The sequence below is a fragment of the Lutjanus erythropterus genome, chromosome 7 (genome assembly GCF_056507025.1).
Source record: "Lutjanus erythropterus isolate fLutEry1 chromosome 7, fLutEry1.hap2, whole genome shotgun sequence".
NCBI classification, from domain to species: domain Eukaryota; kingdom Metazoa; phylum Chordata; class Actinopteri; order Lutjaniformes; family Lutjanidae; genus Lutjanus; species Lutjanus erythropterus.
In genome coordinates, this window is record NC_139323.1 from 38,782,631 (window position 1) to 38,808,837 (window position 26,207).

General features: G+C 39.4%; 2 protein-coding genes across 2 annotated transcripts in view; both read right to left on the reverse strand.

Annotated features, from left to right (window-relative positions):
* znhit6 (zinc finger HIT-type containing 6) overlaps positions 1-18,066 on the reverse strand; it is a 38,002-nt gene extending 19,936 nt beyond the window's left edge. The window contains 5 exon segments of the mRNA XM_084723722.1: positions 11,346-11,449; positions 14,795-14,880; positions 15,090-15,196; positions 17,090-17,155; positions 17,859-18,066. Coding sequence (XP_084579848.1) covers positions 11,346-11,449; positions 14,795-14,880; positions 15,090-15,196; positions 17,090-17,155; positions 17,859-17,980 — 485 coding nt within the window. The 5' untranslated portion in view covers positions 17,981-18,066.
* Positions 18,067-21,078: 3,012 nt separating this feature from the next.
* The window catches only part of col24a1 (collagen type XXIV alpha 1), a 117,679-nt gene continuing 112,550 nt past the window's right edge, over positions 21,079-26,207 (reverse strand). Inside the window, exons 55-60 of the mRNA XM_084723723.1 lie at positions 25,496-25,522; positions 24,619-24,684; positions 24,236-24,404; positions 23,555-23,664; positions 23,108-23,338; positions 21,079-22,531 (exon numbers count right to left, since the gene is read on the reverse strand). Of these exons, the coding sequence (XP_084579849.1) occupies positions 22,385-22,531; positions 23,108-23,338; positions 23,555-23,664; positions 24,236-24,404; positions 24,619-24,684; positions 25,496-25,522 (750 nt within the window). The 3' untranslated portion in view covers positions 21,079-22,384. The remainder of the gene's footprint in view (positions 22,532-23,107; positions 23,339-23,554; positions 23,665-24,235; positions 24,405-24,618; positions 24,685-25,495; positions 25,523-26,207) is intronic.

Below are 26,207 nucleotides of genomic sequence, written 5' to 3' on the forward strand. Positions count from 1 at the left end.
TCTCACAATGAAACCTCAGTGTTGGGGTTTCAAATTATTTTCAGCATCCTGAGTTGCACAAAGAGGATGGAAGCGGTCATATCTTGCTGCTTCCCAAGTGGTTGCTGTTTCCTCTTTCTCAAATTGGCAGCACAACAATTGCATTTTTGTTTCTCTCACTAGGCTACAAAATATTTACAGAATAAAAAATAACTAGTCTGGGCCTCTTATGAAAACTTAAAAAACCCTGACATAAGGCCCTACAGAAAGTCCCACTTTTGGGAACAAAGGCCTGTTGTTGAATATGGGACAATATAAGCTACAATACTTCATTCAATCAATGCAGGGACTGACTTTAATGCAAGCCAGCAATTCCTTTCAAGCCCTGGAGCTAGACTGGACAGACAGCCAAAAGCAGAGGTGATAATTGAAGGCAAAGTTTTGTGTTTCACATAACAGAAAATCTTATAAGTGGACATTCGAGCTAATGACAAAAACAGTCATTTTTGTCCTGAAGAGCTTGGTGTCTAGTCTTTGTCAAGAACTCTTGTTCTGGTCTTCATAGACCTGACTTAGGCCTGGGCAATAAAAGGATACTGATATGTATCTGCAGTAAGAAAGTAGCTCAATAAAATGTTTGATGGTTTCACTTAAAAGCATCAAATGCAACCCACCATGAAGGCATGAAACGAATACTTCACAGCTCATAATGAGTTGCACACAAACAGCCAGTCATTTAACAGACAGACCCCACATGTGCTCCCGCATTGGCTCATAAACAGCCTATCATATTCCTAGTTGCTATGAGTGAAACACAAGCAGTTAATCATTTAAGAGGGGTGTTGTTTGGCTGCCCCGTCGACACACAAGAAGCATGAAGTTACAAACAAGACAACAAAGAGTGTGCAAAATTAGGGCATACATTTAGAGGCAGCTCAGAGTAGAACTGCTTCTCCTTCTCGTGCAAGGAGCCAGCAGAGATGAAGCTGCTGGAAACAGCTGCTGAAGAGCAGGATGTCACGCTCGGCCTGCTGTCACCGGAAACAATCCCCCAGATATAGATGGATGGACAACTATCAGAGTGCCGTGATGTGTAAACTGCAAGACTACCGTCCAGACCGAGACAGCTGTATCACCCAGGCGTAACCTTACTACAAAACAATAACTGCACAAATGGTGCCATGTAACATAAAAAACATCTTACAGAAAGAACTGCAAATCATTAGAATTCCCAGATGGAACTTAAACTGAGTCTGAGCAATTGCCTGCATTCACGAGGGAGACAGAGAAATAAAGCAGGCTCAGTGGAGGATGGATGAATTCATTAACAAGAATGTACTGTTGATTAAGTAAGTGATTGGGGTTGCTTGTGCCATCAACACTTGAGAGCAGAAAGCCTGACTGGTGGTCTGGCAGTCAGAGCAAATCCATCTGGCTGGATTACGGATTGGACAGATCCAACAAAAATGGTGCAACATATGAAACCATGTGCCCTGTGTATCTGCCCGTCAGAAGCAAATGCCAGGTTTTGGGTGGCAAGTGGGTGCCAGTGGAATGAGATGACAGGACTTTGGGGCCTTTCTACTGAGATACAACATATAAATCCAGCATCCAAAGCCATGACTGGTTCCACAACCTCAGAGGGTGGAGTGGCATAGAGGCTGATGGACGAAAGAGAGAGGAGACACAGATTACAGGCAGCTGTATCTTAAGACTCCTTTAAGTTCTGGCTTGAGCCTCACTTGTTGGACAAATGCCGCAATGTTAAGTCACGAGCTTTCCCTGAAAAGCTCAGAACACACTCCTTCTCAATTCTAAACAGGCAAAAAAAGACTAGAACATGTAAAGGGTCTAAGTATGCATACATACAAGGAACAAGACTTAGCTCTACAGCCACGCTCGCAGCTCCATGAGACTGTGATGCTCATTAGCTGTGGGTAAAAGAGTGTTGAAAGCATGAACAATGGAGAGACCCTTTGTCTTAGATTCTTACCTCTAATGGGGTAAAAAAAACAGTGAAGAGTTTGGGCTGTTGGTCATGCTAGATGTAAAGTCAAATGATAACTCAGGAAACTAAGGTTAATCCTCTGGGGACCATGTACATTTACATAATCGTAATCTATCCAGTCGCTATCATGCAATTACGTGCATGTGTGATAAATGGTCCTGGAGCTTGTCAGCAACTCATCTCTCACACTACTGGACCAATCAGCCTAATTTTTTGTGCACATCCACGACTACATGCTGAAGGACATCTGTGATTTTTGAAAAAAACATTTTTTATGCTTCCACGCCAGCAACAGCCGTGACATCATGTTTTCAGGTCATTCCATTCTTGTGAACGCAATTTCTCAATAACGCCTTGAGGGAGTTTCTTCAAACTTGGACTCAAGGATTGAGTAGATTTTGGTGGTCAAAGGTCACTGTGACCACATGTCTGTCTCCTTCTCGTGGAGGCGATGTCTTTCTTCAAACTTGGTACAAACATCGACTTTGACTCAAGGTGGAACTGATTAGATTTTGGCCGTAAGAGGTCATAGACGGGTGACCTCACTAAACACATTTTTGGCCATAACACAATAATTCATATACTAATTATGACAAAATTACACACAAATGCCTAAAATATATCTAAAGTGATGAGGTGATAACACTTACGCTAAGGTTAAAGGCCATCTTCATTGTGACATCACTGACAGCTGACTTCTCAGTCTTCTTAACCGGCCACTAGGGCTCACAAGTGATGAACAACTGCTTCAGTTTGAAATCTGAATAAGAAGACAACATATGTGAGGCTCATTTTAATGTTGTGGGTGTGGTGGCACTGCAGTAGGTGCTTCACCATCTATTGCTCGGGGGGATCTGCACAACTCTTCTGGTTGTCAATATACAGTATTTTGCCGATGTAACCACCTCTAGGGCCAAAGTACTAGCAAGGCTTTAAAAAAATGAGAAAGGCTTCATGGCCCAAAGTCATTAACACAAGTTCTTCTGTCCAAGTATAAAACTATGTAATTAATTTGAACAACACATGGGAACCTAATTATCAAAATTCAGTCAACCAAACATGACACATGGCAAGTTTATATTCTCTCTAACTCATGCAGCACACTCACATTTCTGCTTAATTTACAGTTTGGAATTTCACTCGGAGCCAGAAAGCAGCATGTAGCCCACAGTTATGTGGCCAATTGTGATGACAGCGTTTGCAACACTGATGAAACTGCTGCTTGCCATTCTGATGTGAGGTTTGCCTCAGATGGCAGCCGGCGTAGACTCTGCTCTGCATCAGCAGTGATTAATCAAGCCAATGGCAGCCAGACGGTTGTCTGCTGGAGTCTCAGAAACATTTGACTAAATCTGCTGCTGATTGTTTCATTTGAACTTAATTTCTGGAAAGTAGGAGTCGTGATGCACGTGAGCATGCAAAGTGATGAACAGTCATCCACCACCATGAAATCTGGGGTGAAATACGGCTTTGTCTGCTTTAATCCAGTTGTGCACTCATTCATCACATGCAATATTTCATAAACCACTTTCTACAAACCTGTGATGAATGTCACTGCTATATTACAGCGTTTTCAAAATTGCGATAATTGATCTAATTGAGGTTCTGAAATTACACCCATTTTCCATTGTCGCAGTATTGCAAGCTTTGACTGTGGTGCGTTTTTCTTCTACACTTTCACAGCAGGGATAACTGTGACATTTGGACTCTGCAAGAGGGAGAATTACAGCTACGCTAGGACTAATCTGAAGCTCAAATTAAACCTTCAAAGAGCCATGTTTAACTCCTGCTTAGTAATGTTTGTGAGGGAGCATGGACTATTTGAAATATCTGACTCATGGGTGTCCAAACTTTTTACTATGGAGGCCAAAACTGAAAGTTAATGGTGGACCACAGGCCAAAAGCAAACACTCCCTGCAAAATGCTACAACAGTTTCCTTAATTGAAAGACTTCCCACACCGAGTGTGACACTGGCCGCCAGGTGGGAGAAAGAGAGAGGACTACATGCAGCAAAAGACCGCAGGAGAGGATCAAACCTGAGCCGCTGCAATGAGGACTAAGCGACCAAGTGACAATCAGGGCGACCTTTACAGAGTATTTTACCTCACAAAAATGAAAAAGCATAAACAATTATTTATATTATTATCATTATTATATTTAGAAACATTTGTTGGGCCAAATGTTTAACAGTGTCTTTCCATACTCAAAGTATTTAAGAAAATTCTTTTTGCCTCTGCTGTTGTTTTGCCTCTAGATTGACACCAGTCATGGTATTTCCTATTCCATCCTGTTTTTTTGTGCACACCATTAGTTACTTACCATACTCCAGGACTCTATAGTCTCCAACTAACTAAAACACATTAAAAAGATCTGAAGCACATCCAGAAAAACATGTTAACATTCCAGGTCTTACTTTCACCAATCATATTATGGCAGTATGGTAAATGTCCTTTAATAGAACACTTATCATATCCTACGCCATTGAAGCTGTAATGAAACCAGGTGACGTCTGCTGAACTAATATTAGTGCAAACCAAACACTTTGTTTGACTGGGATCTACATCATACTGCATGGTAAGAGAAGCAGCAACTACAGTGACGTGGTTAAACAAAGAGGTGCCTGTGACAACTGCTTACTGTAGTCTGGACAAACCCCAAACCACCAACACGTCATCAAGCTAAGCAATGTCTTTACTGTTCCTGTCGAATGAAAAATACGTGCGGGTATGCAAAAAATTTGGCAAAGCATCATAGACACGGAAACACATTTGTCACTGACCAGCTCAGAAGATGCATAATTTGTAAGTGACAACATGTTTGTGTTGTTTTGGATCAAGCCAAATACATCCATAGTTAAAAATCACTGAGTAAAGGCTTCAATACTCCTGAACTAGATCATCTGACGTGCCAACTGACCATGTTTGAAGGAAAAAGTGTTTCACAACAGCCAGGGTGAAAAGCCTGCCGTCACAGAGAGCAGAGTGTTTGTTAACATTAAGTAGCTATGGGTAGACGTGATCATTAAGTGGCAATAACATGCCATTTAGTAATGTGCCACCAGCCAAAAAGAATGAGAACATATCCGTTTCCTTTTGCAGAGTAATATGGCTGCATACAGCAAGAAAGAAATGCTTTTATGGACTGAGCAGCTGCAGTAAGAACAAGTGGATAACAACCAGTAGTCAGTTGAGGATCTCCTTGTTCTACAAAAAGTCAGTTGAAGTCTGAGAAGAGTGGAGGATGACATGGTTTGATCGAACATAAAGCAGCACAAGAGGGAGATTTGATGAGCTAAAATGGCACTTTGTTGGAACCCCACATGCACCGCAGCAATGCACTTCGGCTACATTCACACTGCAAGTCTTAGTTCTTAATTCAAATGTACTGATCCAGGGTCTCGTTCGAGAAAAAATCCTAACTGCTCGTCCTAACTTAAGATTTAAAAAATGGGAAAAAAGTTAATTCCTAAACTCCTAGTGTCCTGTCCTTTCTCAGACGTTGTAACTTAGGAAATCCTAACTAGAGCTGTAAACTTGTTTCTTCAATCAGCACTCGTCCTGTCATGCCTGTATCCTTGACGACGGCTGTCTCACTTCAACTGTCACTTGCCATGATAGATTAGAGATGGCCGTTCAACTTTAGCTCTGAGTCTGAGGCATTAATTGTGTCTTGAAGGAGTTTTCTTCCCAACTATTGGCCCAGGATAAAAAATTGAACAGACATAGCAGGTCAATCAAATTCAAAATGAATCACTTTGGCAGTCAATATATACCTATTAATACACAGTCCATTTTTGGCAGTAATTCTGAGTTTAGGACAGAAAAAGGATTCTTTCCAAATTGCAGTTAGGAAAGATGTTTCTGTAATAACAAAAATACTAAATGTCATTCTAAACTGAGGTAATACAGGATTTCAGACTCAGGAAGTTTCTGTGACGAGGCCCCAGATCTGATTTCTTTTTGTTTTCTTTGGCTCTTCACATTATTTTTAAAAATGTGACCAGCATCAGATTCCATTGTGAACTGCTCCCAGCCCTGAGCTGACCCGCATGTGCAAAAGAACAATAAACACAGATCACGGGTGGAGAGTAAACAAGGACACCACTGAATTCAGTATTTACAGGTTCATATATGAGTTGATGTGCAGTGGAGAGCCAGAGAATTTGTGCCGAGATGATAATGAGGAAAAAGATGAGGAGAGAGAAAGCCAAATTCTCAATTATGGCTTTTTATGTAGCAATAGGTGCTACTTCTGTACGGACGTGTGTGTGGATGCACAGCTGAAGCCAGGAGTGATGGGACGGTGGCGGGAACAGACCAGCGGCAAGACACTTCAGGTGAGTGATGTAAAAGTTGCATGGTATGAATGTTCACAGTGAGGTCCTGATTAAAAAAAATATATATATCAGACCTGTATCTGATTTAGGGCCACATATGAAGGTTGTGATTTGTGCTGGTCACGCTGCCAAGAAAAGAAAAATCAGATCACATGAGCGAAGAAAAAATTTAATTTGAGCCACTTTTGTGTCTTTGTGTCTCCAAGAAACATCTACTCAGCTCACTGGGTTCTGGGATCTATTTGCTGGTTATTATGACTCCATTTATTATTTTTCTCTCATACTATCAACAAGCAGCATTTGATTTTTGAGTTCACCGTTCAACACCTCTTAATGTCAGGGAACAAAATTAGTTCTCCTCTAACCCAGACAGTCGACTGAGGCCGATTTCCAATATATGGCAAACTGACATACATGGCATAAATCCACAGCTGCTCATATTACTAATTATCTCAAGTTATTATAGAAATATGTTCAGTTATTATACCCCAGTAACTGCCTTTGCAATGCATTGTCCAGTCCACTCAAGCTGTCTATGAGGAAAATGCCCGGCCATGCCAGGCTGCAGAAAACATAATTCCACCCTAACACAGCTACTCCCAATGTTCTGCCAAATGCCAGCTATTATATACTTACCGTCGAAGGGCTGAGCTGAGAGGCAGCCTGCAACTTTTCATCAGCTTCTTTACTGTTTTGTACCTTGTTATTGAAATTAGTCACCGGCAAAAGGTGGAAATAAAAGCAGTTACATGGCCATTATTTTGGGTACGAACATTTAATCAAGGAGACACATGCTCGCAAACTCACCCTCGCACACATACGTTCACACTTACACGCACGCACACACCATCGCCAGGCATGAAAGCCCTCTAGTCAGCTGTCTGCCAGTAATGATCCTTCTCTGGCAGCGCGAGTGCGTAGCATGAATATGTCGCTAACCAGCTGCAGTCACACTGCTCACACATCTGCTTTTTATATTATGTACTTGGTACATTCTGAGGCACATTCTCCCTCGATCCCTCGCAATTTATTGTATACCTTTCATCCCATCCCTCGTGTCCATTTGGTGGTCTGTGAACGGGACGCTGCTGCGGTGAGTTGAATAATCTTCACAGTGAAACTAACCAGACTAAACAAAGAAATAAGGCTGTGCAGCTGGCCAAAGATTCCTCTACAGATAGAGCAGCAGCAAAAGCATAAAGATTCTTCTTGTGTCTTTTGCTAGAGCAGTTGTGGGAGTTAAACACATCTCCCAGGTGTTGAACCTAAATAACAAGAACTGAACAGACATTCAGGTCTCATCCAAGAAAAACTTTCTGTCTCCGTCTGACAAGCATCAAGTTGTGAACAGGGGGGAGAATGGGGTTGGAGGGTGGGCAGAGCGCGCTACTACAACCTGACATAATGTTGCCTCATCCTGAGATGTGACGTGCACGTTTAACTCTGCCTGCAAAAAACACCAGAGACAGACATGACAGAGTGGTAGACTTTAAGGATGGAAAAGAGGGTGGTGAAAAGGAAAGTAACAACATAAAACCAGCTGGACGGACTGACAAAGGATTCTTTTAGTGGCAATCCTGATTGGCACCCAATGTTGTCCCTGGGCATTTCAGCCTCGTAAAACTTTAATATGCAGTTCAATAACCATTTTCCCCTTTTCCCCTCCTCTGTTCTTCCACAGAGGGATTAGAGTGGCAGGACTCAGCCTCAAAAGAAATGGGAAAATGAGTGGCAGAAGGTTGTCTAAGGAGGGAGAAAAGACGCCAGACATGACAAGACCACCAGCAGAACTGAGCAAATTGTAAAAGTGCCCATGCGAAAGAATTACTTTCTTCTTCATGGTCTAAATGAAGCAATAAGACTCTCTGAATCACTACAAGTTTGCAAAGTTGACTACACTGAAAAAAAATATTTTAAAATCATTAAAAAGTGCAATATATGACATTTATTATTTGCTATGTGAAGATACAGTGGAGTCATGTCATCCTGAGCAGATAACAAAGTCGTGCTCTCTCTGCATTTGTTGTTATTTGAGATTTTATGTTTTTCCAGGATGGCCACACATGAATGTTAATGCATATGAGTCCCTCTCTGCCCCTGCATCCATTTTCAACATGGTGGCCTGGTGAGTAACTTTCTCTTACACTATATATTACACTAAAATATGTTTCTAAAAACATTTTAGGTGTGAAACAGGCAATGTAGTAACAGAATCTTGAGCCATATTTGATCAACACAGCCCAGTTTGACAGTTTGATCTGAGTTTTGGGAGGATTCATTACAAACTAGAGCCAAAATGGCAGCCAACTACTCACAACATAGCTTGCATTACAGCTAAACAGAACAACAAAATATGTTTCTAAAACATTTTGGGCAGGAAATAGGGAATGTAGAAATATAATCTTGATTCATATTTGATCAGTGCTGCCTGGCGAGACAGTTTGATCAGAGATTTGTGATCATTATATGTGCAGATGGAGCTCAGCTCCTTTAAACTACCAATGAGGAAAGGTCAGGTGGTGTTGAAAGTCACTATGTGTGTTAAATGAATTGCCTCTTTACCCTTTATCTTCATTGGCATCAAGTTGTGTTTTTTATGTTATGTTTTATTCTTTTTTCATTAAACATAAACTCTCATAAGGCATTGCTTATTTGAAGATCTTTCACATTTGGGTAAGTTTTGACTTCAGTCAGCGACACTAAGGCTATCCAGCTACAACACAGCGTCACACATTCAAAGACCATTTATGAAAATATCATTTTAATCATGATTAAACTAGCTCCTGACAAATTTCAGATGAGATCAACATCTCAGGAACAGATGGACACTGACCTTCTCACAAGAGGGAGGTGACAAGTCCCTGCCTGCCAACTTTTTCTGAAAAATCATTACATCTACCACTTGTCTAGCTGTACATTTGGGACAGAAAGTGTTATAATTTCAGTCTCTGACTATTAGTCCTATAAAATCTGAGCCTGAATAGGATAGATGTACTGATAACAGAAGTAATGATGTTCAAATAAATGTTTAATGTGCTAAAACATGTCTTGAAAAAGTCCAGTGATGAAGGACTAGATTGTGAAATATGTGGCCTATAATGGCTTATGGTTAAGCAGTTCTATTTTTTTTTTCACAAAGTTCTGCAATTGTTTGCAGATTGTTCCTTTAACTGGGATAATATCATCACTGCAGCTGCCCACTGATGGTTTTTCTGCAGCCAGGAATATGGTGTTCCTGATCCTCGGCGAGGAGAGTACACATGTGGGTCTGTGTGCAGATTGGAAACTGCAAACGTTCTGAAACCAAACACATCTGACAAGAGCTACAACCCACCAGCTTGAAACAGTCTCACTCTGGACGTGACTGAAGGGCCGTGATATTCAGCAAAACAGCAAACTCACGTCATGCAGCGACTCAAGGACGTCATCATGGCTGAATCTCCTCTGAGAAAATGGTAAACCTCAGCTCATCTCATCTCAGATACTGCCTCAGGTAAAAATACTGATCACAACTTTAACAGTCCTGAGTAGATGCCTTTGATTATCATGCACCAGACTGTCATCAGATAACCTGAAGGGAGCCAGCACTTGATGCATTTGCTGTTAGGGCTTAACAAGAGTGCCATCCTGTGGTAAAGTAAAACATCGCTAATCAGAAGCTCATTTGGCTCCAGACTCAAGAGGACAAGAAAACTGTCAAGTGTTGCTTTTAAATGTGGCTGAGCGAATCACAAACAGCCTCAAAATGTTTGGTTCAAACTTTAAGCAGCGCTGCACTGATGGTAATCCAAACACCTCCGCTGTTGTCTTACTGTTAGTTGTGTTTGTGCTACAGTGTGTTTGTGTTCTTTCCTTTCTACGAAACAAAGAATTATTTACATATTTCATTATGGTTGCATTTCTTCCAAGGCAGTAATGACAGAGTAAAAACAATGTTTTTTTTAGTCTTTTTTCATTAAAAAGGACATTCATATTAACTAAAATTGGGCCACTCTCTGCGTCATACGCTAAAGGAAGTGTTGAGTCATTAAATTACAGCTGCAGTCTTGGCAAAATTGACATAATTTGTTGCTCTTCTCTCTTCTGCTCTCTGTGGCACTAGTTTTGGCACACCGGCTAAGAAACAAGACAAACAATAATATTCTGTTTAAAGTCTAAAACACATAGTCTGTCTTTGAGTTACGGTCGAAACCACATTTAGTGATCTCAGTAAAAGTTATCAACTGCTCGCATCGATCAAAATCTTGGGATGGCATCGTTCCTGTACAAATGCTGTTTAAATCATGTGCCTGTCGGTGGGCTGGTAGCTCAGTTCCAAGAGCGCCCCCCCTCATGTAGCGAGGCTGTGAGTCCTCTACAGTGGCTGTGGGTTCGACTCCCACCTGTGGCCCTCTGTTGGATGCCCATCCCCTACTCTATCTGCACCTTTCCTGTCCTCACATCAGCTGTCCTATAAATTTAAAGGCACAAACACCTTCTCTTTTCATACATTACAACATGTGGGGAAAATAAATGTTATAATTGTATTTTTTCTTACTTAACTCCCATGATACTTGACCCCACTGTAACCTGTCTGCTTCCAGCTGGGTACCTGAGTCTGGTGCTACGTGCACATTGAAACCATAGCAGGAAAAAGAAAGTCATTTTCTCTCTGTAAAACACGCAGTCTCCGCAAAGTTATGACAAACTGCCAAAAACAAGCCAATAAGATGCAGCATCAATATCACATTAAGCTAGATTTTATATTCACTACTGTACTTTATAATAGTGTATTTGAATTATTACATCATTAAGCATTTGAAACAGCTGCTCTGAATTTTGAAACAATAACATTCAGTAAAAAACAAAGCTGTCTGTTTCATTACTTCATACTCAAGTAATAAATATACAAATGTCAAATAGATTGGTAATCTCAAAGAGAAAGAAAAATAAAGGTGTTAATAATCATCTGATAGTAGCGATCAACTTGACCTGGACAGACTGGATCACTACGAGAGGTTTCCACTGCGCTTCATTCTTACTTTGTCAGGAAGAAGGTGGAGTTTTCTTTGCTCTTTGTGAAGGTGATGGGGAGGAACCTCAGAGTGATATTCATCTTTCTGGCGTTGGCTGCCAACTTCTTTGCCTGGAAAACAGAAAAGTAAAGATAGTACAACACAATACACAGTATAATACAGTTATCGATTCATTTAACTGACGAAAAATACATCTACAGCAATTTTGATACTCAGTTAATTATTTACATAATTTTTACTGGTTTCTGCTCATCAAATGTGAATATTTGTTTGTTTCTTAGTCTTCTGTGATAATAAACCGAATAGCTTTGAGTTTTGTGATTACAAAACTGCCTGGACTTTAGAAATTTTTATGGGACATTTTAACAGTTTTCACAGATTTTAGCAGAGTGGGGGCTCGAGTCACATGACTTCATTCGAGTCAGACTTAAGTCTGAAATCTGAGACTGACGAAAGACTTGATTTTGACTTGGTGTTCATGACTTGAGACTTAAACCTAAAGCTCACAGTAAAAGCGTTCAGGTACCAGACTGGCCTGCCTGCAGTCCAGACCTGTCTCCCACTGAAAACGTGTGGCGGCGTGGGACGAAAACGAAGACCCCAGGCTGTTAAGCACCCGAAGTCGTATATTAAGTAAGAACGGGAAAAAAATTCACTTTCCAAACTTCAACAATTAGTGTCCACAGTTTCCAAATACTTACTGAGTGTTGTTAAAAGAAAAGGTGATGTAACACAGTGGTAAACAAACCCCTGTCCCAACTTTTTTTGGAACAGTTTGCAGGCATCAAATTCGTTTTACGTTCACACAACGTCCCAAATGTTTCTGGGGTTGTATATTACGGCATACGGTAGTTTCACAGAAAAATATGGCAGGAAGGTTTAGAAGGCCCAAAAAGAACAACCCAGCCATGAGACCCTCAACAAAGATCTCACAGCAGCAAACTTCAGACAAAGCAACGGTTTAATGAAACAGGATGTAACAGAGAGCTTCTATTCTTAGCCTTGAACAGATTTGTTGGGACCACAGACTTGCTGGCATTTCAGTTGAGTGGAAAAGTCAATGGGGGGGGGGTGGGTATCTTCTCTAAGAACGAATGGGTCTGAATACAAAACATCTGTTCTGCATCAATAAATCCGGCTGTGCAAGTTTCATTAACAATTAAACCACAGATGACCTGAACTTCTTCTTACTGGCCTCATCTAAATTTGAAAGGACAAGCCTTTCCTTTCTGGCACTCATGAAGCGCCTTCATAACTTCATATTGGCGGATAGTGAGAGACAGTAAAAGAGATTTATTAAAAAGGTAGGGCTGTACAAGGCTAATGATAGATTACTGCATTGGCAATGTTCTGGTGGAAACCCAAATCCCAAAGCTCGTCAAGTGCCAAGCCTTTATCTCTTCCCGAGAAGAAGCCTCATTATTTTGATTGATTTGTGTCGGCTCAAGCTGTCGCTGCCTCTGCAAATCCCATAAAGGACCATGCATTACTTCAAGCTATCAAATATCACTTGTGTTGTCTTGTAATGGTACAGGTGAGAGCTGGCAGAGACAATGAATCTTACATAATTTAAAGTCTGTGCTTTGAAACAGCAGTGAGTGTTGCATAACAAGCCACAAATTATACAAGAGAAGCAATAAAAGCACAAAAACACTGACGTGATACTGGTTTCTTCTACGGTGAAACTACAGATTATTTTCACCTTTGGATTTTTAAGTTACGTAGATGAAATATCTAAGATAACGACGGATCACTGACGTGCATCTCTTCTTATATTTTCAGGTCGTTTCAGAAAAAGCCTAAAGACACACAAATTACTCAAATGAATCGCCTCAATATCATAACACCTTATGATAAAATTTGACCATGATGTTTTATTTATTTATGTCACATAATTTATCTAAAAGGAAAAATCCTCATCTTATTTTACCACTTACAGTTGGTCTGAAAGACGAGCGGCAAATCTGTTCGGCTGATATTGAAAATGAGTTTCACTTTGTTGTCTACTCCCCTTTTTACTGAGCACTGAGCAGCACTTTGTTCAGCGATATTGATTTTGTTAATATAGATGATATGCAAAGACTGAGCTGAATATTTACATATAAAACATTTATATTAACATATAAAGAGCTTTGTATCAAGATGTATTGTAGGTTTGTACCAGTTCTTTTCAGAGGACAGCATATTTGAAGTCTAATTCAAACATGTTTTCTTTTTCTTCTGAGAGACTATGGTAATACTTTTTAAGGAAGTAATAAGCTTTTTATTTTCTGCTCCTATATGTATTACTGGAGGATGTACGTTTTGTAATATGGCGGTGTCTTTTAGTCCAATGTGAGATGGGAAAGATATCTGCATGACACAGAAATAAAAATAACCTTACTATCATTATTCACTTTTACTTTAAAAACTTCTTAAATCCAAAGTTGGCTCTTTACAGCATTCTTCGCAGTCCGATCAATACAGGCTCTGGTCTTCAGATGGTGTGGTCATTGATGGGTCAGCTTGTTCTTGCTCTGGGTTAAAATTCCTCAGTTTGCAAAAATCTCTAAGCTTTTTAAATCTTGCCCATATTAACTTTCAATTTTGCTGTGATTTGGTGGTAAGATAGATTTTTCAGCACTCGGGAGACTAGTCTTGGCTGAACTGGCTGAACACTTATGAACTGTTGCCTTTTGTCAGAGCGAACACATGAGCAGTAGTGACAACAATGAAGAGAGGACCATCTGGTTTTGGTTCTTTAACACCAAAACAATTCACAGTGAACTTCAGAAACGCACACGTGTTATTGTCTGCACGAAATAAAACAACTACTTCATACCTTAACCTTGTTCAGGTATACAGAATAATTATATTTCATATAAAAAAAATCATCAAGGACATTTAATGGAAAAAATTGATTGATACCAGTTTTAATTTTAATCCTAAATAGCAGAGTCACCATCAGAAAAAAAATGTTTTTGGAAGAACTTTGACTCTCTTGCTCATATATCCGCCGCAGTCTGTAGTGCAAACAAACATGTGATTTGTATGTGAGCAACTTAGCCAGAAAGTATGCTGGCTTGCTTACTGCCAACCTGATATTTCTGGTATACTGCATGTGAGGCACTGCGTCCACGCCAACATGCTATATAATACACTAGAACAGTAGGTGAGATTTTTTTTTTAGTATGTCTGACACTTGAGATGAACACTATGTGAGGTGCATACTATTTCAAGGGAAAAATTTCAGTATGCAACCAGCGGACACGTCAGTATAAAAATCCCATAATGCAATGCATTAAGAACATAACAAAGGCGAAAGGCAATCAAGGCAGCACTGTTTAATGTCAATAATGCTTCAGTTTAAATGTGAGGAAGGTTTCACTTTGCTAGGCGTAATATACTTTTTTAAATTAGCTCATTGTTGACATGTGAAAAAGGCAAAAAAAGCCCAAAAATAAGGAAGTACATACTTTCATAGTGGAACGAGGAGTCCGGATGAGACCGTCTCTGGTTGCGCCATCAGAAAATCGCCCTGTGTCCTCCAGAAACCTGTAGTCTGCAGTACAGGTAAATGACAAATAGTAAACACACATACAATAAAAAGCATCTATTTTTATAATACCCTCATTAATAAAACACCCTGAAATTAACACATAATAATTCTTAACATTCAACAGTGCCTACCAGAAATGTTTTCAAATAAATACTGCTTATCTTGTTGTTTTCCGTTTTTCAGTCATGGGAAGGAGTGAAGAAGATGCTCACCGCTGAGGAGTGTCATCTCATCAAACTGTGAGAGGGTCACAAACGCAGTTTTATTTCTAACTCCGCTGCATCCCGAATCTTCCTTGTGTTTCTTCACACATGGCAAGCTGGAAAATACACACAAACAGAATTTGTTAAGCAATGCTTCAAATCTTTGAAAGAATTTGGCTTAGCTGTAGTTCGGTTTGTCCAGACGGTGAAAAAAAAAGAAAAGTTGAGACTGACAAATATGAGACAACAGCACGGCCCCTGAGCAGCACTGCAGGTGGACAAACACTGCTAGATTTTTCCTATTATGTAAAGACATTATAATCATTCCAAAAAGATTTTATTATCTGTGTGCTATGAGGAAGACTCGGAGAAAACAAGCTTGTTTCCTTGATTCAGATGTTTGTGGACAACATCCATAAACACAGCACCAAAAGAAGCTGACTATTAATTTAGTATAGTATTTTTACATAGCTGTATTGCTAATTTTACTCAAGTAAATCACCTAAATAATTCCTCCAACACTGTACACCTGCACTTCTGTCTGAGATGTCTTAAGTCATGCATTACCAAAGCTAATATGGTTGTTCAAAGGTGCCCGAAATTGGCTTCCTGAAAGATCCATAAAAGCAGACAAAAAATCTTTTGTAATCCAAGCATGTAAATACCCATTTTCAAACACTTGCTTAGAGGTACTTGGCCAGGATCAAAGACTGCATCTCAAGGAACTAGATGGAATGCTGAACGATGCCCAAAAACAACAGGCAACCATCAAAGAAAGGGGAAGGTTATCCCCAAGCGCCCTTTGATAAATCTTAATGAAATTTTCAGGTATGACCTTCAATAAGCCATTTAGTACTTGAAGGTTGTGTTGTAAATGCTTCAGCATCCACAGAATTCGAGGAATAGGGCGTGGACCGCTGCCATTGCCGGTGGCATGTTGTTGCTGGCTATGAATTAAAGCAAAGTTCAGTGAGTAAAAACAAGAACACGGCCATGAGTCAATCATAAATATTACGTTACTGCACGCAAAGGTAGAGCAGATTTTATTAAGATAATTCCTTGTTGATTTTTGGTTTTTCGTCGTAAGTGATTTTGGTTTTTATGATTGATATCAGACACAGATGGAATATAGCTTTTATATTCCATGAAACGATATGATCTCAGCGTGGAGAAAGAGCAGAGGATCAAGGGAAAATCAACTCGCCAACAGAGCTCATCTTACTCATGTGATCTCCCCACAATTTTAACAACATAAATAAGTATTTATCTGTAATGACATGATAAAGATTTAATAATTCTGGAAAAGTCTGCCTGCAATCATGCTCGCAGCTACAAAATTATCCGAGGTCATGGACAAAAGGAACTCATACAATAGTGATTCCTGCGTTCACTGTGACTGAATTACAGCTGTGGCCAAAGGCATTCTGTTTTTGGGTCGTCCCTTTCATGTGAACATGATATCTCAGGAAAACCTTGAGAGAAATTCTTCAAACTTGGCATAAAAGACCACTTAGACTCAAGGATGAATCCATTAGATTTTGGTGGGCAAAGGCGACAGTGACTTCATGGACATCCAATTCATGTGAAGGCAATAATCTCAGCTACATATATGTATTTCTTTACAGCTGTAATGATCAGGTGATTAAATGATTGGTGAATCAAAGGAAGATTTATTTTATATTTATTTTTGATAAAATTGCTGGTTGTGTTTCCTTAAAGGATTTGCTGCTTTCCTCAGTCATTTATGAAGTAAATGAAGTGAATGAAGAGAATTGGGGTTTTTGACTGTCAGTCGGTCACTTTGGCATTTGACATTTTACAGACTAAGTTTACTCTTGAAAATAATCTGAAGATTAATTGATAATGAAAATAACTTTGTTGTAGAACTATATTTTTATTATGTTTAGGGGTCATGGTATATCAATTAAAATGCCTTTAATCAAAATCCTATTGAGGCAGACTTTCTGATATTAGGTTTACACCCCTAATTACCTGTACAATAATCTCACCTGCAAGAATAGGAAAGACAGCCAGGACATCTGTACTTCGCCTCCTCGGATCCACAAACACCACAACTGTAGGACAGACAACATGTCAGCATGGTGCATACAACTTGTGGGAAGTTTACGGTTCATACAAACTGTGACATGATCAACAACAGGGACATAAATACAACCTCGGAGAAAACATTCAAACTTTTACACGCAGACATTCAGCAGTTATGACAATCAACAGGCACTTTATGAAGTGTAGGCGACATGACTCATGGAAACTGGCGATAGAAGGATACAGACGAGAAACATTTTTTTTTTATGCGAGTTTGTGAGTATGGAGGGGTAACGTCTACATGGTAACCCCAGATCCGCGAAAGATCTCACGAGAGCGGATATTTTAACCACTTTCAAAATCTTTTCTTCATCCCAGCAAAGTGTTTAGCCTGGAAACAAATCAAGAGCAAAGCACTGTCACGATATAAAACGTAATTACTTTGCATAATGTGTACAGTAAAGAAACTACGCAAGCAAGTCTCGCGAGAGTTGAGGAAATCTAGGGTTCCTGTGTTGACACAGGAAGGGAACGGTGTCTGATGTAGCCGTTTGCTAACTTTGTGGTTACCGTTAACACATAACGCTACCGGTGTTTTTATTTGCTGTTGGTCACATGTTGGTCACCTTCAAAGCTTCGTGACTTCTATAGTTGTCGATACCAGGCTGGTGTAAGAAAACATTAAAGCATCTCTGAACCTGTTAGCAGTTTGCTCTCTGTTCAAACACTTACTTCGAGAGAGAAATCTTTCTTTTGGTTCCTCTCTGTTCTTCTCTTTCTTCTGGACCGCAGTTTTCCTCTGGGCTCCCAACAGCTGACATTATGTCTGTTGTTGGTACAATTAAAGAGCACATTACAGGAGAACTGCAGACACACGTTGGACACAACCAAAACAAACCGTCTACTTCTTCTTCTTCTGCCGGTGGACGCTGCAGCACGTGGAGGTTGAGTTCCGGGTGGAAACCTGCTCACCGGCGCCTCCCGGTGTCAGAGCGTCAGAACTACAACGAAAATCAAAGTGTCAAAGAAAAACATACTGGCACAACAAATATCTCCGAGCTTTGACTTGTGACAATAAATGTACCATTAGAAACTAATGCTACACTAACCCAGTAAGACTACTTGAAATAAGGGTTAAGGGTTGTTTTTTTAATGTATTTTTTAAGGTCTGGGTGGAAATATGGGTTGTAAATAAACTTGAGATAGTTGTTTATATATTAAATTTGAGTTATAAATAAATCTGGGATAGTTGTTTGTATGACTAAATTTGGAAAGTTACTGTGATATTATATGTTATATATTATATATAATATTATATAATGCTATGAGATGGGGTAGGGAAATATAAGTGTTGGCCACTGTTACTTTTGTTTTGTTTGTTTTTTAAACATACTTTTAATTTTTATTTTATGTTCAATATAAAGTAATTCATTCATTCATTCAAATACACTATTCATCTTTTGATATAAGAAACATATGTGTGTGCTGTAATCAGTAATACAATCGCCATATTTTAAATTATAGGGACAAGACTATAAAATTAAAATTGACTATTGTCCCCTTAGTGAGGTTTATTGTAACAGTGGTGATGCTAAAAAAAAATTAGCCATATTAAGTTGATCAGCTGTCTATAACTGTCAGTTGTCTGTCAATGTAAAGTTAAGATGATTACCCTGAAAATAAAAGCCCACTGCTCTGAAAATAAATAAATATACTTTGGAGTTTGAGTTCAGTCACTGTCTGCCTCAATGCCTGCCAGACTGCACTGCCATATCGCTCAGTTTAACCGTTATAAACATCAGGTCCTTCTAAAAGATTATTAATGATTTCTTATGACTCGTAAACTGACACTCACTCATTTGGTGATCATTCGGCACTAATTTGAGCTCTAATTAACATGAAAGTAAGAATCATCACTTGAGCTCGTTCCTGATTGGGGGAATTAAGTGTGTCACAGTTGCCCCCAGTGTCCCCTATATTTCATTCCCACTTCCTTCTAAAGTAAAAGAAGTGAACGTCGGAGTCTTAGATGAAATTCACATAATAAAAAAACTCATAAGACTGAGATTTAATTTTGATGTGAGTAACTGTGTTCTGGGAAATGTATGTGAAAAGTTTGGATCATCCATTGCATATCAGAGAGGACTTCTTCTAGAGTGACATGCAGAGTTTACAACAATCCAAGGAAACTGTGTATCACCCTAAACAGTGAAGACAGCGAAGTTTGGTATTTTTTGTTGAAAACCTGAGACAGATCTTTGTTGAATTATACATGAAAAAAACTAAATGCATAGTCTTGTTGGACTGTGATGACAAATTCTCATTCTGTGTCCAGCTGCAGATGTTTTCATGACCCTCCTGTGGCTGTAAGTGTAGACAGTCGTGATCTGTATAAGACCTGAGGCGTTTATTTGCAGTTCTAGTTCCTCACCACCTTTAATGTGTCCTTCTATTAAATGAGTTTATTGTGGCGGGGGTGGCTCCGTGTATGCACAGCAGATTGACATTCCTACTTCTATGAGATGTGAGCTTTTGAGGGAGAGAGCATACGTACACACCTTGTTCGATAAGTTACTTCCATCCATAGTATGCAGCAGTTTAAAGGGACAGTTCACCAGTCTTACCTGTTAGCTACTGAGCAGCTCCTCTGCTGTGCTTGGGGCATTAAGGTCGTTGCTCTGGGGCACCTCAGAGGTCCTGATTAACCAGAAACTCTTTCCCTTTTTGCTCCGAGCAGGGGAGTAAATCCAGACACACCGCAGGCAGTGTGGTTGCACCGAGGCCCATCGCGTGGAGAACAGGCCCTTAGACATGATTCAGATGGTCACTTCAGAAATACACCTGTTCAAAGAAGAGCTTAGATGAACTTAACAATGGTGCCACAACATGCCCTCAAAAAGGAAAACCCCTCTCTGTCGTGGCTTTCTCTTTTTGAGTCTGTGGCACGACACGACATTAACAAACTGTACTTTGTACCAAATCAGGCAAAAAACTAGAAATAATATGTGATTTATTGGGCATAATTTAAACATTTTTTAGTTTTTCTTGGAGGGTAACTTGGGTACATTACAACAGACCTACACTGCAAAATAAAGTGTATTATTTTCCTGCATTAGACTTTATTAGGGTATAATTAAGGGGACATTACTAAAGTGAAATTACAGATCTGTTATTTGAAATTCTTATTATTTGGTTCATCCCATACAACCGGCAGAGAAGCCGAGACTGATACCAGCTTCTTTGATCAAATCTCATGATCTGCCTACAGTGTGACAATAAGCAGATGTGATTTCACTTTAGTTTACAGAGCAGTTCTGTTGTAATGTGGCCCTAATAACCCACCTATAAAGTCTAATAAGAGTCTAATAAAGGGTCTAATACTGTTTGACAAATAACACATTATTTCTAGTTTTTGTCTAATTTAACACAAAGTACAGTCTGTTACATCTTATTACTGTGCTGTAAAATAAAGTGAGACCAAGTTCTTATTTTTTGATATATAAAGACCCTGATATGTAAAATCTAAGTAATATTATTATGAAATATGTACATTGATGTTGTCCAATGTCAAGTCTTTATTTTATCATGTGGCTGTCAGAGTGCTATTCATGACTCTGACAGCTTTCTCTTTAACCTACTTTTTTTTAAAAAAATACAACAGCTTAAGAAATTCATCCAACTGCAAATAAAACACATTACTGGTAAAATTTAAAATACAGGCTTAATGGTGTGTGTGTGTGTGTGTGTGTGTGTGTGTGTGTGTGTGTGTGTGTGTGCTGTATAAGTAGTAACTTGGGGCCCATCATGACACCTTACACCATTCTGCTTCTTCAACCTTTAGGCCACTAATCTAAAATAGATAATAGATAATTCCATTATGAAACAGTCTGTTTAATTCTGTTAAAGTTGCCATTCAAGAGGCTGCCACTCATTTCAAAAAAGTATAGAACCATTTGTGGATAAAATGTTCCATTTATTTGTTTGTCAACTTGTTAATTATTTACACATTTGCATCCAACCTGATCCTCCACAGACTTTATATAATTACACTTTGTTCAAGGTAATATAACTTAAGAATATGATGACGGTGTTCTCTGTGAATTCTGACTCTGGCCTACTGTAGCTGCCAGTCCACCTACCCACCACTGAACAAGCTGAAATAACAGTATGATACACATAAAGTCACAGGTGTGAACACACAAACACACCTTTTAAAACATAAATACTTCTTTAGACTGAGTTGTGGTTGACCAAATAGTTCTCTGAGAGTATAACTTACTGTGGTACAGTAATGTGAACAAAAAAAACAAAAAGGATATAAATAAACATACAGTATGTTGTCAATATATACACAGGAAATGTAAAAACTCACTGATGACTCATTCTCTGTTGCAGCACCAATGATAGGTTTCCCCTGAAGAACCTACCACATAGAAGGAAAAGCTACAAAAAATATGTAGTTTATCAAAAAATGGTTCATAAATTAGAAATGACCAAATCAACATAAGTACTTATACAACATAACAAATCTTGATGTAACCGGTACATACAACACAAGGGAAAAAAAAAAAAAAAAAAAAAAAAAAGACTAACTTGACATTAGCAACTATTCTAGGAAGCAAATGAGCAGGTAGAGGTAGAGCACCATCTGTCAAGATGTACAGGTCCAACTGGGCGGGACCGAAGACAAAAATATCATGAAAACACTGTAAAATATAGCCTTTAATCAGAAAATGAAATATTTAAAGCAGTCACACTTTATCCACTTGCTATTGCACTCATAAAAACCTTTAGTTAGACAGTGCTCCTGTGTAGAGGCCGGCACACTCCTTCGGGTTAGGCCTCTGATTAGGATGTTCTGGGTGTGTCTGGGGTGAGAAGGAGGTGTGAGTTTTGGGGGTTTTTGGATTGGCTGCTGCTTGGCGAGGCCCTACCCTGTCATCAGGGAGTAATATCGGTCCATAAACAGCCAACCTAAGCACCGTTACGACTAACAATTCTTGACAAAACATACTTTACACAATTTCGATAAATATTGGTATACGCTGTTCTCCTTTGGCCTTCTTGGCCTGGATGTTCTGGAGTTCTTCCATGCAGATCTGCCTTCGACTGGACACTTGTTGCTCTGACAGATCCCGTTAACGGTTTCCACGACAAAGTCTGATGGACACTCGCTCTTTGGTAGGCAGCCATTCTTTGTAACAGCCTTGCATTTTTCGTAGTTCATGTAAATAAGTTACATGAAGGTGACGTTGGTGTCAGAGGAAGCAGACCGGACCGATTTCTATACGCCGCTGACTATTGGGCTGCATTGAGGGAAATTCCTGTATGTCTACGATAGGTAGCTGACGACTGTCCTGAGTATGGAAGAAGAAACTTGACTGGTGCCAGCTGCCATCTTGGATCTGAAAGAAGATGGGTGAAGGGGAGAAGAAAAGAAAAACGTCATTCAAGTAATTCATATACAAAATTGATAAATTTTTACAAAATATGTTTGGAAAATTTATAAATACTCCTCTCTGCTTCTCCAAAAAAAAATAAAAAATCTGAACTGCAAATCACTTCATTAAAGCTTCTCAATTATAAAAATAATGTATGCATAAAAGACCCGTATGGTAGACATTTCTGATATATCCTTTCTATCAAGTTGTCAGTGCATGAGACAGATCAATTAATGAACAGACTTCTGACATGATTACATGCTGTTTGTACTGAATTAGACAATCCCTCAAATGTGTTTTGGGCCAGGAAAAAAATTAACCAAATATACATAAATATTTAATTCTTATACAGAGAAAAAAAACTGTGCCAGCATCAAATCGTCATAAAAACAGGTAAAAAAAAAAAAAATCAATAAGTAAAATAAGTAAAAAGATAAATGTTCTAAAACACACATCAAGTTATCAAGTCTGTTTCGTCCTACTTCATGTAGAGCTGAGAGGAAAGAATTGACTGAGTCACTTCTTTGTCCTCCTCATCACCTTGCACTCGTCTTGTATCACATGTGGTTCAAGTAGTGTGTCTTTCTCAAACATCTGTTTGTTCCAGCCACGAAACCGAAGTGTGGTGTTGTCTTGTGGTGTGGATCCGGTGGAGCTGTCTGTGGTGCCGTAGGGAGGATTATTTAGGCAGTGGAGAGTGATGCTGTGGCTCGACTCGGTACTCAGTAAATGGAGAAACTTCATTTGGACTTTCCCTACACCAAACTGCATCTGTGGTAAAGAATAAGAAAACTTATGTGATCAGTCTTGTTATTATAACCACAACAGACGTTAGAACTGTTTCAAAAATGTATCCTACATTAAAACTGTAGATAATAGAGAGGATTGTTGCAGTTCTTTTATTTTAGTTATAAAGTAAAGATTCAAACAGTCCTTTATTATATCTAGCACCTTGATTTGTTGATATGTTTACGACTTCAGTGCTACCTTGTTAGAGGCAACTGGATGTAAACAGGTCTGCCCTCCTGCAGTAAAGTTGCAGAAGACCTTGAAGGCATCAGAAGTACAGCCCAAGTTTGGATCGATCCAGAACCAACCTGGAAGTAAAAGAACAGAGACAGTAAGGGCAAGACAGATATTTTATAAAAGGTATATGCAAACATGTACATGTGCTTAAAGTTGTGTAATGCTGGGAACACACAGGATGCAGAAGCACGGTGACGCACCCCAACGGGCTGCCAGCTTCCATTTTGTGCCCATGTTAATGTTGATAAGACTGTTCAGACAGTGAGCAGAGTGCACAGTGTTTCAGCATTGGTTCTACTTTTTCTGCGCTCTGCTAGTGAATCTGGTGAGAACACACTCACAATGTACTACAAACAATATAAATTATATATCACATGTGATATTCTGCTAGACTCATGAGGTTATTATAAAAATCAGCTCTATTTGTGATTTTAAAGAGCTAAGGAGCAGAACTGCTTGCTGACTGATGCTAGAGAAGTGGACTTCTGTTGTGATCAGCGAGGCTGCTGCATGGTCAAGAACTGAGGTTCTGTGACACTTTGTTGAGCTTCAGCCTCCTGCGTGTCCCCGGTGTAACAAAATATTATGTAGTTTGAAAATAGCACCATGATATCCCTGCAGTGTGAGGTACATGAGACTCACCATCATGGAGCTTGTGATGACAGTCAATCAGATCTTTGCAGACACGAGCGGGGTTCTCCCGTGTGCCCAGAGGTTTTTTGATGCTCTCGATCACACTGCTCAGGTAACGCAAAGTCTTCAGTATCTCCGTATTCTGGTCTGGCACGCTCATCTCTGTGTTCTGGAAACTCTGGTTAAGAACAGGAAAGACAACACAGTCAAACTCCAAAATTATATATCGTGGACCTTCATTACTGCTATAATACCAACAATGAGTGCAAAACTGAATTTGTGAGAAACTGTGCATTAGAATTTTACAGTAATCTGCCAGTTTATCTGCCACCCATCCGACAATCCACCCATTCACCCCATCCAAACAGTGTGTGAGTGTGTTAGTTCCTTACCTCTGTCCTGAGGGCAGCGTTAGAGTCAGACACATCATAGACTGCTGAGTCATCATATATGTGCCTCTGTGGATTTGAAATCAACATATTCAGTTTAATGAAAACATAACAGATTCTGTGCCCCTTTCATTATTGAACTGAAAGATTTTAATCTGCAGGCTTGTTCACTGGTTATAGAAAACATGGCACTTTCAATACTCATCCGGTTTATAGAGAAAACTTTAATAGGATAAGACTACACTTTAATACGAGAGAATAGCAGTAAAATAAGTCTTGCATAAATAAACCTTCACATTCCTGTCTTCAGTAGGGGGAAGAATAACACATTCTGCTCAGCATAAACACTACAGTTATCACAAAATGTGTGTAAACAGAGGCATCTGATACAGTTGTTTTTCTGAGTTCTTAGAAAAGGTCATCGAGATAATAGAAAGCTACACTTTATCCAGGAGTTATGACAGATAACGGATGTGAGGAGGGTTTCTATCACAGTGCCAGAGAAGAGTCAGCATTGATCTTCACTGGCAATGCTTCTTAACAAAATTACAAGTGTTCTTTTTGGGCCTCTTATCACTGCAATGGATGATCTGTTGGCTCATCTTTAGCAAATAAGCAAACAAAAATGCTTTTTCTGGCTCTGTCACATCCTGGCCCTGCTCTGCTGTCAGAGAAACAGCTGCTATCACTTTTCTCTACTTCTCTGAAAAAGTCTGTTGAAGCCTGGACAGTCACAAAGTTTGGGTTTAAGAGATAAGCAACACCGTTACCAAAGAGCTGGACATGTTATGATCTAAACTTTGTCTTTTAGATTAAACTCATAACAGGTCTCCTGTCTTCTAGCTGATCCTGTCTATATTGAGTGACATGAAGCACTTACTGTTGGACCTGGGGCACCAGGGGGTCCCTGAGGTGGGAGGAAAGAAGAGGACAAAATGAGTGACACAGTGAAAAAGATGATGTCAGTTCACCTCCAGGTCAACCATGTCTGTGTCAGTAGGCTCTGAAGACACATTACAGGGAGATGTTTGAGTGTGAAACCAGAAAACTACCTCATCTACTCTGCATTTGATTAGTGGTTCCACTTCCCCTCATACACTCCATCTCAGTCCTTGGTATGACAGGGGTGACGTAGCATTATAGTTCTTTTTACAAATCACCAAAAATACCTGCAGACTCATTTCAATCAGAGGAAAAGCATCTCCTGCACTTGGTAATGAGCTGAATCAGTTTCTGTTCATGATTGTCATTATTATTATTATTGATATGATGTCTTGCAAAACACCATTTTTTTCCATGAATGAAATTTTGATTAATATGTATTGTCCCTGGTAAATATTTTTCTTGCATGACTGCATTTGAGTGATACACATCTTGGAGTGATCACTGTTGTTGACTCTCTCCGTCAGCCCTCAGAGGGTCAATTCTCACCAAGTACAGTTTACTTCACTTTAGGTGGAACGACACTTTGGAGGCAGGGACTCACCCAAGTGCTGAAGGGAAGTGAATGAGGGGATGTTGAACGACTAACAAAACACAGCCACAGACAAATCAAATAAATTTGTAGTAAGGTGGTCTTCTAATGTTTTTAT